The 13,999-nt window shown below is 50.9% G+C and overlaps 1 protein-coding gene across 1 annotated transcript in view; it reads left to right on the forward strand.

Annotated features, from left to right (window-relative positions):
* The window catches only part of PCDH1 (protocadherin 1), a 47,191-nt gene that overhangs the window by 10,071 nt on the left and 23,121 nt on the right, over nucleotides 1-13,999 (forward strand). Inside the window, exon 4 of the mRNA XM_009279349.2 lies at nucleotides 11,317-11,536. Coding sequence (XP_009277624.2) covers nucleotides 11,317-11,536 — 220 coding nt within the window. The remainder of the gene's footprint in view (nucleotides 1-11,316; nucleotides 11,537-13,999) is intronic.

The following is a 13,999-nucleotide window of genomic DNA, read 5'->3' on the forward strand; positions in this document are numbered from 1 at the left end:
CGGGGCCCAGCCCTGCAGCCTGCTTAATCAGTCACCCAAATCCTGGGGCAAAACCCGATACTGCAACGGGGTGTGTCCCCAGGCATTTTGTGGTCCCTCCACCCAGAGAGCAGCGGCAGTGGATAAGGTGAAAGGAAAGGCAGAGGGTGGGACGCAGCTGAAGGTGGGGGAGGGTGGGGTGCTCCCGGGTCAGGACAGAGAGGAGATTTTCTGGGATGGGATGGAGAGGAGGCTGAGGTAATGAGAGGGTGCATGATGTAGGGCAGGATGGGGTGGGGTTTTGCAGGGGAGTATTCCCAGCACTGCTCTGCCCGCTCGGCCGGGCTCTCAGCTGCAGTGCTGTTCCCTGCATGCACAGGCCAGCCTGGAGCAGGGCCCAGCCCTGCAGCCTGCTTAATCAGTCACCCAAATCCTGGGGCAAAACCCGATACTGCAACGGGGTGTGTCCCCAGGCATTTTGTGGTCCCTCCACCCAGAGAGCAGCCGGGAGGCAGTGGATAAGGTGAAAGGCAGAGGGTGGGACGCAGCTGAAGGTGGGGGAGGGTGGGGTGCTCCCGGGTCAGGACAGAGAGGAGATTTTCTGGGATGGGATGGAGAGGAGGCTGAGGTAATGAGAGGGTGCATGATGTAGGGCAGGATGGGGTGGGGTGTTGCAGGGGAGAGCGAGGGCTAAAGGATGCGTGGAGCAAAGGGGCACAGACTGGCTCTGTCCCTGGGAACTGTGTCAGCTCACGGTGGGGAGGGCAGTCCCAGGAGGGCGTGGGGCAGCAGCAAAGAGGTGGATGCTGTGTGTTTGTGTCCCTGGAGCTGGTGTCCACCCGGGACCCTGGCGTGAATAGTGTGCAAGAGCCGTGCAGCTGTGCACGGGCTGACTCATGTGGGGCTGTGCCGGTGTGGGTCGCAAAGAGCAGGAGCTCCCCTTCATGGTTTGTGGGGTCTTGGACATTCAGCCCCTGCAGTACACTGCCAAATCTCTCTCTTGCCGGCATGTTCTTTTGAACGCTGCCCCTGGAGCTGAGCCCTGTGCCAAGCCCAAAGCACCTTCCTCCCCCACCTCCACCCTCCATCCCCACGCAAACCTGTCGTGTCAGAGTACCTGCCCATGAAACTCCAGGCACAGCCCATCTCCATGGGAGAGCTGTGCTCCTATGTACTGCCCTGCAAGCCAGTCCATCCAAACTGCAGTTACACAACCCAAGCTCTGCTCTTGGGAGAAACCAAGATGGACGATGGAGATTACTCCAAAAGGGACTTTTCCCACTCCTGCTCCTTCAGTGCCCCAGGAAGCATGCAGTCTGCTGGGCTGAGGCAGAGAAGGATTGAACGTGGGTGAGGAGGAGCCTGGCTGCAGGGGCACAGGCCACCTCTGGAACCTTGGTCCCCCTCTTCTTGTCACCTCTGATGCCAGCTGCAGCGTCCATCAGTCCAACCTGGATGAAGCTCGGTCTTCGTTTCACCTCTGGGAGCCAGGATCACCTGCGACTCAGACCCACTCAGCCTTCCCCCAGTAGGTCCCCTGTTGACCTTGTCTTCTCTCTGACTTTCTGGACTTTTCTGGAGGTCTTAGTCTGCACCCTTGAGGACCTGCTTTCCATATCCCACCAGCAGTATAGTTTTCTTTTCCTAGTGGGGTTCCCGACTCAACCCTGTGGTTGAGAGCACAAGAGGAAGAAGAGGTCGGGCAAAGGAACAGAAAGAAAACAACTCCCCAGGATCCCTGAAAAACATCTCCTAGTTGTCTTGCATCCATGTCTTCCTGTGGTGTAAGCTGTTTACTGCCTCAGTCCTTCAGATGCTCACAGGAAAGAGTGGGTGGGAGAGTAGGTTTGTGGCAGTGACCTGCTAGGACGGCAGGAGAAAGCTCGTACGTTATCTCATCTACATCCATTTTGGCATTCACAGCCATGCCTTGTGGGTCCTGCCCAAAGATCCCTAAAGATGCCCCTGCCCTGGGAGGTAAACATCCTTCTGAGCACCTCTTCACTTGCAAAATACCCACCTCCTGACCTACTATCTAAATATGGCACGGTTGGGCAGCCACTGATCTTGGCAGGTTTCATCAAAGCTGTCTTTAGAGCCATCATTTTGGGAGGGCAGCAAATCACCACCTCTCCCTTGGAACTGATCCTGCTCCGTAGCGAAGTTGTCGGAGCAGAGCACCCTGATTCAGCTCCTCTGAGACAACTCTAAAGGCCCAAGCAACCTGAAAGCCTGGAGCTATTTAGCTCCCACGTGCCCTGGTTTTCACATGCTCCAAACTCCCCGATGCTCTTGAGCAGCTGCAAAGCTGCTGCCAGGGAGACTCTGACAGATATCTGTCCCTGCTGTGGGGGGGAACTTCTTGTCTGAGCTCAGGACTGAGATCGTGCTCTAAATGTCTTGCTAATGTGATATCTGATGTTCCTCTTACACTAATCTGTTAATCTTTCTGCTTCTTCATCAAAAGCACTCAAGCCCAGTAGAAAGCAAAATCAGTGTTTCAGATGTTTGAAGAGCCCTTCATTATTATTCAGGCTGGGCAAGACCTTTTGGGGTGTTGTGATTCAAGGCCCTGGGAGTGCCTGGAGGAGCTTGGGCTGTTTTTTCCAAGGATTTCAAGTAGATCACAGTTTATTAAGGACTATCAGGATGTCTCTTGCCCAGAGAAGAGAACTCAGAAACCTGTAATGTTCAGGAAATTTTTCTTGAGCCACGATCTGCAAGGACTTGACAGCTCACCCAGGATTTGAGGACAGGGTAAAAGAAAGCTGTCCTCATCTCATCCATACCAGGGTTCCTGTGTCGGTAAGAGTGGTAATGCCAGACCAGCGCAGGCAAGATAAGTGGCCTTAACAAGCCTTACAATATTACTTGTCTTACCTGTTTGATCTCTCCAAATGCAGGCTTGTCTTACCCAGTATCATCATTCATCATTAGGTACGGGTTGGTTGCAGACCACTAAAGTAAGGGCTCTGCCGATGTCTAGAGCGTGTTGGTGCTTCTGCCCTTTGCCTATGGAAATAGAGGTGGTTAGAAAACAGGGTTGCCATCAGACGAAAATTTTCAATTTGAAAACAAATCAGCAGGAATTGACTTTTTTTTTTTCTATTTTGGCTCAAGTCAATCAACAGATATAGATGTATAAATATATATTTTTTTCCTAATAATTTCTAAAGGCACGATTCTGACTGACCTTTTTGAATTTAGCTTCATAATTAATACTTGGCTTGAATTCTGAAGTGAAAGTTACCTTTGCAAGAGCATCATTTTTTCATTTTTACATGTCAGCAGATATCCCCCCTGCCCCAACTTTGAAACAAGAAACTCACTTGAAAAATGATCTGATTTCAACAAATTGACATTTTTTCTATGCAAAGTCTTCTGTTGAAGTGTTCCTGGTTATCTCTCTTCTTTTAGAGTCCTGAGTCTATGGCTTGGGACCCCCTGCTCTCCCCAGAGCTTTCAGTACTATCTGTCAGCTCCACTGGGTGCAACTGGGAGCCAGATTAGCTCATTATTTTCCCAGCATTATTTTCCCACTCTACAGCTGTTGGATTCCTCGAGGGCTTTATTCAAGTGTTACTCCCAGTCCTGGAACCTTTTTCTCCCTGGGATCTTCAGATGGTTTTAACGTGATTATGAGACCCCCTTCAGTGTACCGAGCAATTTCTGCTCTATGCCAACTATCTACAAAATGGCTCTATTATCAGCTTGAAGGTGATAGACATTTCAGGACACCACGGTCAGTCCAATTTAGACATTATTCCATAAAGATTATGACCCCTTTAGTTTTTATGATTCACCCTTCAGATGATTTATTTCCATATTTTCCTTTCCAGTCTTCATTTCAACCAAAGAAAAGCCAAATTGCACATCCTTGATGGGCTCAGAGCTCTGATAGGCTGAGAGGTTAGGCAATCTATGTCCTGGGGCTGTCTAAATGGGTTTCTAATTGCGTTAGATCTTGCTATGAGTTAGATAAATTCGATCTGACCAGGCAGGTTGGCACCGGGCTTTGGCGGCTTCTTTGAGCATCATGCAAATTTCAGGAGGCTTCAGGGCACCTATGTGGAGCCAGCCCACATTTTACCCAGATTTATTCATTAAATAGTGCCTTGGGATCTGATGTCCATTTTAGGATGGCTGTTCTGCTATCATTATTTCAGCAGGACTTGTAGCACCTCTCTTCGGACTGCAAGGTCAGCACTTGCTAATTGTCAGCAATGGAAGCCATGCAAACAGCCACCTAGAAGAGTTGCTTTTCAGATAATACCTGGTTTTGGGAGGTGTGATTCACATGGATTTCTGTGCGTCTGTCCTCCAGTTGTGGATTCCTTCTGTAGCTTCATTTGTCAACAGTGAAGGAGCTAAAGGGTTGTTGGGAACAACCTTCACTTCAGACACTCGGATGGGGATGGACACAAGGATTTGTGGGCAGAGCACAGCCATCGAACAAGACCTCATGAACGTCAGATAGACCAGAACTGGAAGGGATGGGAAGAGCTATCTGCTCTGACTCTGTCCTCACCCCAAAACACCATCGGAAGCACATGCTGCTCGGACGAGCTGTAAAATGGTCGACTGTTTATGGCCGCGAGCTGAGCTTGTGTCCTGTTCCCTAGAGCTAGAGTGTTGCCCTGGACAGTTCTTGGCAATTCAGGTCCAGCTTTCCTCGAGGCTTGCCCTGGTTTCCGTGGGCATAATATTCTCCTCAGCCTCCTGCTCCAAAGCCTGTGTTGCATTGCGCTGGAGCTGTGCTCCTCTCCAGACATGCCACTAGCAAATAAAATAATTCTCCAAAGCAGCAAAGCCTCCATACATGAAAAGCTGGATCTGTGTAGTTTGGGGCATGGTCCCTGGGCTTATCTTTTTTTTTTTCAGTAACCAGGGATGTTGCATAGCTCCAGGTTGGTTTGTAAAAGAGAGGGTTTCATGAATTAATCTGAAGTTGACTAACTCATGTGCTACAATGGCTCCCTTGTCACTTATTTTTATATTCTGGGCATTGGGTCCGACATTGCCTTTCACTTTCAGCCCTGTGAGTTGCTGCATTGTGGCTGCTGTTGGGGAAGCAAGCTCCTTTGGCAGCTGGCTGAAAGGCCGTTGAGGCTTCTGGCATGTGGGGAGGTGCAGGAGCAATTGGAGGCTGCCAGATAAGCCCATTAGCTGCGGATCCTGCTTTTGGATCAGCAGCGAGGTAGTTAACAATTTTGATATTTCCACCACTCCAGTGTTAATTGGCGCTCGAGGGGGGGGTGTCACCTCTGTGGGGGTTGTTGCACTGCACCATTCCTGTCAGCAGAAAAAGGGTGCCCAGGGTGGATTTTAAGGTTTTCTTTGTGAACAGCGCAATTTCTGGTCTGTCAGACGGGACCACATCTCCTGCCGCCCGTCCCATGCCGTCTGTGTAGGCAGTGATGCCGTGCATTTGGGGGGAGCTGGTGTGACACTCCGCAGCCCTGTTTCCTCGTAGCACTGCTCTTGTTTTGGCTGAGTTTGTTTTCCCTGGGTTTAACAAGGAGAATCAGCTTGGTATGGGTCCCGATGAGAGCTGGAGATGTTTGCGATGAAGGGAAGATGCAGGAGGGAGCAGAGTGGGGCTGAGGAGGGAGGGGGTCCCCTTAGTCCCCCTCCAGCACCTGTGGGTGGGGACCCTCATGGTAGAGGGCATCAGGACAGAGGAGCCCCTTGCCAGGGACTGGTGTTGGGGGGTTTTGGGGTGTGCAGCCAGGACCAGGCTGGGGAAGGCTGTTGGGGAGAGCCTGAGAAAATTTCTCATCAAAACAAGTCCCTGCTACTGTCAGATAAGCCCCAAAACTGGAACCGTGGGTGTGACCCTGGCTTCCCCGTTGTTGAAAGGCTGTGGCAGAGCTGGAACAGGCACAGAGAAGGGCAGCAAAGCTGGCCCGACCTGCCCAGCATCTGCAGGAGGACAGGCTGCACATACTTGCGTGCTGCAGCTTGCAGAGGACACAGCGGGGCAGGATGCAGCGTGGATCTGTGAAACTGGAAAGGGGTAGAGCGAGGAGCAATTACTCATGTTTTCTCATAACCCCACAGGTAGGAGAAGTTCAAGGAAAAATTACCAGGCAGCAGCTGTAAAACCAAAGGGAAGTGCTTTTCCGTGTAGCACATGGGTGGAGAGTTCATTGCTGCAGGATGCCACTGAGGCCAAAAGCAGGCATGGACTCAAAAAGGTGTGAGAGCAGTTCACAGAGGATGGGGGGCATTAAACGTATGAGCTGCAAATGATTCCTTGCTCAGGAAAAAAAGCTGAGCTGCGGCACAACAGAAACCCGCAGGATTTACCAGGAGATGAATGTCTTCATCAGAGCACCCGCCGTTGCTGGAGGCAGCCGCTGGTGCCGGTGCTCCCTGCGGAAAGTGGGGGACGGGGGCTCCGTTTCCTCCTCATATGTACGGGCTGGCACAGGCAGGTGTCCCCCTCAGGAATATAAGAGCAAGCACTGGGGAGCCCTTGAAAGGAGTTTTTTCAGAGCCACAATTCCTCAGCTAAGAAAATAGACAGCTTTGCCCCAAATCCCATTCCAGTGCAGTGGCAAAGCGGAGACAGCAGTTAGAAATAGAAAAACAATAAATACTGGGGGTGGGGGAGGGAAAAGGGAGGGAGTGCATAGCAATTAGTAGAAATGAGTAGTTATGGAGTGTAGAAAATTGACAAGGAAAGCCAAAAACGTTGGGGGAAAATCAATTTTGACAAGCTAAACATAATAAGGAGTACTTTAAAAAATGTGCTAGGAAGAGGTAGAATCCAGTAATTGTCATTTCCAAATGGAGAATGCAAAATTGTTAATTATGTAGAAAAATGCTAAAGTATTCAATAAAGAGTTCTAGTAATTTGGACTGAGACAGAACAACGTAGGATGCAGTACCTGCCAATGCGTTGGTAACCAGCAAAGACATTCAAAATATCATCTCCTTGAAATAGCGATATTTGAAATAATCGAATAAAATAATTTGCGCCAAAGAGTCTTCAAAGGTCTGGAGTAGGAGCTCTGTGATCTGGGGGTGTTAATGGAGCTGGGGACCAAGCTGGCCCAGGATGGGCCAGGAGGAGTGGGAGGGCAGTGATGCCATGAGCCAGCTGGAATAGTGATGGGGATGCTGTGTGTCCTCGCCAGCCTCAGGGAACAACTGGATTAATAGCTAAGGCAGGAAACTCAATGATGGAAGTAGCATTGACGTCAGTCAACACAGTTTGATGGGAAGAGATACTGGGCAGCGTCATTACATGACAGGTCCAGCTCTCAAACCTTTCCTCAGGCGTCTGCTCCTGGCCACTATGAGGAACAGGATCTGCTCTAGGCATACCTGTGGGTCTGAAGCAGCAGAGCTGGTTTTATGTCGGTGCGAGATTACAGCGTGCAGCTGCTCAACTTGGCGTTTGATGAAGATGCCGAGTTGATAATGCGTTATGTTGTTATTATTATTATTATGAATTAACACTACTCATTATAAGTAAAGCATTGTTAGATAGATGAAGATCTGGTTTATCAACAGCTTAGCGAAGAAAGACAGTCGTTGGTTAGGAGTCCTCGTGGAATGAGGTTCTCCTGGAGGAGCTCTTCGGCAGCAGCACTGTGCCTGCTGCCATTCAACGTTGTAATCAATGATCTGGAAGTAAATATAAAATCACCGCTGATAAAATTTGCAGCTGACACGGAGATTGGTGGAGTGGGAGATCATGATGAAGATAGAGCAGTCATGCAGAGCAATCCAGATCGCTTGGTAAACTGGGCCCATTTAAACAAAGTGCATTTTAACACAGCCAAATGCAAAGCTGTACATTGAGAAATAGGGAATGCTGGTTTATATCCTGGAAAGCAGTGACTTTAAAATGGATTTAAGGGTCACACTGCATGAGTAGTTCAGCCTGAGTGCTCGCAGTGCTCCCACCAAAGGGCTAATACAGTCCTCAGATGAAAAAACCTGAGAGGTGGGAGGAGAAGCAAGGCTCTGCAGAAAGGCCTGGTGAGATGGCGTCAGCAGTCCTGCAGGGATCGCCTCTGACGGGGAATGGGGAAAAACTGGGGCAAGTAAAGATGAGGGCCACGAGACTGACTTGCTGGCTTGCAGGTTGAGACTTAAGGAACCCAGTTTGTTTAACTTCTCGAAAAGAAGATTGAGGGGTGCCTTGACTGCACTGTACAAGCAACTTCTTGTGTAGAAAACACCGCGTGCTGAAAGGCTCTTTAACCTAGCAGAGGAAGGTCAAACAAAACCCAATTTCTGTAAGTCAGTGCCAGACAAATGGATGCAGTGTCTTTCCGTGACTCCAGAACAAGGCTCTCCAGGTGAGTAGCTTCAGCCAGACACAAGCTACTGTTATTTTTGAAGTAGTGCATTGGTCACAGCATGGTGGGGACTGTGCAGTGTTTGAGGTGGGCACTAGCTCCCGTCAGTGCCATGCTGCCACGCAGGGTCAGTTGGAGGGGAGTGGGGTTGAGTGTGGGTTGCCTTTGCCCTGCAGTGAGGCAAAGAACCCTTTCAAAGGCTGCCAGGCAGGATCTGACATTTAAAGGAGGTGGTTTTTAGGTAAAAGTGATGCTATTTGGAAGGAGACCCCTCGGGGGGGGGGATAGTAGCTGTCACAGGCTGGGTTTCTGAGGCTGTTTGTATTACTGCAGGCACCCCAAGGAGCCCTAGTTGTTTGTCTGGTGTTTTCCAAGCACAGAGTGAAAGCAGAATCTTCGAGCTAGGGGTGAGCCATGGTGGTGGAGGAAAGCAGTTTCAGACAGGCAGTTGTGGTGCAGGAGGAAGCTATGGGACAGCATTGCCTGGCGTGGTGGGCAGTGATGTCTGTGCAGTGAAGGCTTTTGCAGGCTTCACGCAGCTGCACAGCCTACAAAGTGGGCTGGGAGGTGACGTCTGGAGGGTCATCTGCACACAATTCTGCTGCGGGCAGGACTGCCTTGACCTCAGATCCTCCAGAGCTGTACATGAAGGCCTCCTGAGACGTGCTTGCCTATGCCTTCATGACAAAGATTGCACCTTCTGCTTTGGCAATCTATCGCACTTGGCTAAACCTACCCTTGTATTTTTTCCATAGTGGCTAACCTCGGTCTTCCCTGCTGCAGGTGAAGGCCATTCCTTCTTGTCTGTCCGTGGTCAAAAGCAGCAGCTTTCTCTTTGCAGAAGGCTTTTATGAGCTTGAAGAGTGCTGCCTTTGCCACCCTTGGCCTTTTCTTCCCCAAACCAGTTTCCTCAGTCTTTTTATGTTTTGTCATGATTTCTAACAGCTGCTTGTTTCAGTTTCTCTCTGCTTAACTGGTGCACGTGTTCTTGAAAGTGGTGCCCAGACTGGACACAGCTCTGCCTCTGAAGTCCTACTTGAGCCCAGCAGAGCAGACAGATCCCTGTGTGACTCAAAGACAAAGCGCCTGTTTACGCATGCCAATATAGATGCATTTTTTGGTGAGAGATTGACACCGCTGACGGATAGTCAACCCATGATCTGTTGTAACCCCCCCAATCCTTCAGCCAGACTGCGGCTTGTGTGGTGATTATTTTTCCCAAGTGTGCAAATGTGACAGATATATTCCACATCTGTCATCCAAGCGGTTAATGAAAATACAGGCTAGCAATGGACTCGGGACATAACCTGAAGAATTTAATTTGATACATCGTCCCAGCTGAAAGGCCTGTCTTCAATAATTACTTTCTGAATACAACTTTCTAAATGCTTTGCATCCACCCTGCAGTGAATTGCACTACGTTACCTAAGCAGAGAAGTACTAAGCTGCACCTACAGTAATTCCTGCATTACTTATGAGAATATTGTCTAAAATAGTGTCAAAAAACTTCCTAAAGTCAAGATACAACATTTACTGCTCCTCCTCCATACACAAGGCCTGATGTCTTTTCAAAGGAAGAAGTTCAATGGCTTGACATGTTTGTTTGTGACAAACCTACAGTGGCTGTTACTCATTTCCTTGTTATCTTGTAGGTACTTACAAAGAGTTCTTTTATCTGTTTCAGTATTTTTCCAGGAACTGAAATTAAGCTAACTGTTTTATAATTCTCCAGCTCTTCTTTTTTCTCATCTTTAAAGACAGGCACTATTTTAGCTCACTTCCAGTCTTCTGGAAGCTCCTTGATTCTCTACAAATTCTTTTAAAAAAGTATAAAAAAAAAAAAAAAAGAAAGCCCTAACAGCTCTGAAGTTACTTAATCAGGTCTCTAAGCACCTGGGGTGAATTTAATCAGGTCCAACCAACCTAAAAGCAGCTAGCTCATCTAAATGCTCCCTGTGTGTTCCTTCCCTCGGTTAGCCTCTATTCCTTCCCCTTCCTCGCTGGTGCTAGCTGTGTGGGACGCCTGATTGCCACTCAGTTGTAGTAAAGGCATCAGCAAAAAAGGTATCCAGCCTAAATGTTGTGTTTGTTCCTCTCTCTCCTGATCGCCTTCAGATCCCCATCAAATAGCTCCTTTCTTGGGCTCCTTCCTACATTTATGGGTGATTTTGTGTGTTTTTCTCTCTCTTGGTGTTTGTTTCATTCTGTGCGCTCATCATCCTGCTCTTGCCCTATGAACTTGTGCTACCCTTTCCGCTCCTCGGTAATCATGACAAAGAAGGATTTTATGGAAGGATTTGGAGGAGGATAATGATGTAGCTTAATGGCTGTTTGCAGGGAGCTCCTCCCAAACATGAGGCAAAGCTGGGGAAAGTGTGAAGTAGGGTCTTTGAAACGTTTAACGAGCAGACAAAAGAAGTGATGGTGACCCTTGATGGAGAACCTCTTAGGATGAGAGATCGTGTCAGGCCAGAGGCTGGAAGGTGAGGCATGGTGTCACAGTAGCTCTGTGCTGGGCCATGATCCCATTAGAGAGGCTCTTGGGAGAGGTGGGCTCGGCCAGGTGGGTCTCTGAGAGCACCAAGGGTGCATGCAGAGTCTGAGTGCAAAGTGGAGACCCCGGAAGAAGGGTGGGGGCCAATGATTCAGGATGTTGTGCTAATGGGAGACCTTTCTGGAGCCTGCCTGTCATGGGAGAGTGCATCTGCCCAGGGTTGTCTCTGGGTGAAAAAGGAGGCTGGGGCATGAGCCGTGGAGGGAGCTGCTGCGTCAGGGGAGTGCAGGAACCATGCAAGGTGTGCTCTCTGCATGGGGTGGTATCTGATGGGGTGCTTTTGGCTGGGGTGGAGCCTGGTGCTGTGTCTGTTGGGCTGGCTGTGGGGGGCTGATGATGGACCCTGCTGGTGTCGGGAGCACTGGGCAGGAGCACTCTGCTTCTGTTTAGGCGTCAGGTTTGATGACCCCCCCCCTTTGCCTTCATCTGCTGGGTGGGTGATGCAACAGCTTTTCTCTTCTCTCCCAGTTACCTCATCGCCGAGTGACATTCTCTGCAGCCAGCCAGGCTCAGGACCTGCAGGATCCCTCCCAGCACAGCTACTATGACAGTGGGCTGGAGGAGTCAGAGACCCCAAGCAGCAAATCATCATCGGGGCCCCGCATTGGGCCGCTAGCCCTGCCTGAGGATCACTATGAACGCACCACGCCCGACGGCAGCATCGGGGAGATGGAGCACCCTGAGAACGGTAGGTGCTCGTGGCACGCGTGTCTGCCCCCTCCCTGGGGACCCTGCGCCCAAAGCTCTTCATCCTCAACGCTGCACCTCCCCTGGTGCGGGTGGGATGGGGTGAGGAGCTCAGTTGGGACAGGCTTGCCAAGCTCAAGTCTGGTGGGGCTGGGAGGCTGGAGAAGAGGTGAGGCTCAAAGCAAGAGAGCAGCAAGGAGATGGTGGGGAGGGGAGAGGTGGATGAGGGGGAGGAGGTCTGGGGGAGACCAGGAGATGTGGGAGTGGGAAGAGCTGAGGAAGCAGACAGGTTTGGCAGGAGGCAGATGGGTTTGGCATGATGTAGACAGGGGGCCCAACAGGATGGTCCGAGATGACAGCACAGGCGGCATATGGAGGGGGTTGTAGCCCAGTCAATGGTGAGCTTGCGTGCCGCAGTCAGGTGGTCCAATGGGTGCCTGTCCCCATGGCAGGGCAGGGGTATAGGGGTGGTCGGGGCATGATGCAGCTCTCCACGCTATGGTGGGTGTCGGAGCCATGGAAGTTTCTTGGGGAGCAGAGGGGGAGAGCAGGTTTAGTGGCACAGACTGGGATGAGGAGATATGTGGAGTGGAGGATCAGAGATTGTGGTGGTGGCAAACCCGAGAGCGACGTGTCCTGCCTTCATTGGGCCCTTCAGGTCACCTCCTGCTCAGGTCCACCTTTACCTGAGAACCCCACCAGAGGTGTCTTCCATCTCACCGTGGGAGAGCTGGCTTTCCCCCACCCTGGCGCAGCTTCAACCCCAGTTCTGCTCCTTGTGCTGCCTCTGTGCTGCCTGCCTGACTACCCTCAACCAGCCCACTCCCCAAGCTATCTTCTCTGGCCAGCTTAAGTTGCTTCCTCGGACTTGGCTCTGGCTGTGCACGTAACATCTACTTTCCTGTACCTGCTGCCTTCTGTGCTCTTGTTCTGAGGGGAGGTCCTAGTGGAGCTGTCAAGTTCAAAGAAACCTCTGGGAGGGAAAAAGAGGAGGTGAAAGGGTTCTCCTGAAGTGTCCTCCTACTTCTGGGAGCAACCTTGATTTTGGGACAGGTCTGTATGTGGTGTGAAAATGGCTAAGAGTGTGTTCAGCTGGTCTAGGGAGCTGCAAACCTGCTGGGTCCCCCTATTAAGGAACACAAGGGGCCAGGGTAATTTGTGGTCTTGAAGGTCTAGTGGAACATCTCTCCCTTCTTCCCAGGTTAGTTTCTGGAGTAACGCTGGAGTTCGCTACGCTATGACCATTGAAGCAAGGCATGGTGGTGCCGGGTCTGGCAGGGTTCCTGAAGCCATTTGTTGCTCTTGCAATATGACGCACCCTCCTGTCTAGAAGTGTCACGCAGATCACTTTCTTCCCAAAAGTACCAGCCAGTCAACTGGAAAGAGCAGTGTGGAGAGGTTCCTGGAGTCCTGGCACAGGATGACAGTACTGGACTTCCCAAGTGCCCTTGAGTACCAGCCAGATGCCTGCAATAGAGGCTTGAAGGGCATGTGGGCAAGGACATGCCACATGGCTGTGCTGAAGGATATAGTGTGGCAGTGGTGATGATGGGGCTGGAAGAGGAAAGTTTGAGCCCCTGGAGGTGACAGGCAACCCAGAGACGATGAGGGAGGAGCAGGGCTAAAACTAGAAAGAGGAGAGAGAGAGGGGGACCTGGAGGAGCAGGAGATGGAGGGCAGAAGAGGGCTGCCTGTAGTCCCTGGGATGTTCGTTGTCTGCCTGATGGGGATGAGCAGACCCAAGGAAGGCTAGGGGACGCTGCCCGGAGCAGTGGATCTCACGGAGACTGAGCACCTGGGCGTGGCTCCCTGCCCACAGCATCACAAAACCCAACTTCTCCTATAAATTAGGCAGCTCCCTCCCTTTGCACAAGACACCCTGTGTATGTTCACAGCCCAGGAGGACAGAAATCGCCACACACCTATCCATGAACAAATCCACTTGTGATACAGACATGTGCAGAGGCTCCCAGGGGATAACCGTAACCCTGTTCTGCTCGCCGACCCCCAGCCTGTCCTGGCTTGACTCCCTTCATGTGGCAGTGCTTGGGAATCAGGCTCTGGTGCCTCCAGCAGCTGTCCTGACCTGGATAAACCCAGTTCAGTGCAGAGGCCATGGCAGGCCAAGGCTCTGGGGAATCCACCGGCATTAACTCTAGTTGGTCCTGGTGCTCTGCAGATAATCTGGCAAAGGCAGTTCAACGAACTTGAGGGGTTGGGGTCAGGGTCATGATCTGTTAAGCAGACTATTAGGGGAACCTGGCACCAGGCCAGGTGATTTGGAGAGGATGAGTTACTGGTCACGTTAGATCAGTTCATCAGAGTTGCATTTCCCATGGTCTACCTGCCCGAGACATGGCACATCAGACCTCTCTGTGGTGCAAACAAGACCCCTCTGTTTTGTTTGTCCAGAGAAGGGTCATGTCTTGCTCCCTGCAAAGAGTCTCCAGTGATGTGGGACCAT

The sequence above is a fragment of the Aptenodytes forsteri genome, unplaced genomic scaffold (genome assembly GCF_000699145.1).
Source record: "Aptenodytes forsteri isolate BGI_AS27 unplaced genomic scaffold, ASM69914v1 Scaffold659, whole genome shotgun sequence".
NCBI lineage: Eukaryota > Metazoa > Chordata > Aves > Sphenisciformes > Spheniscidae > Aptenodytes > Aptenodytes forsteri.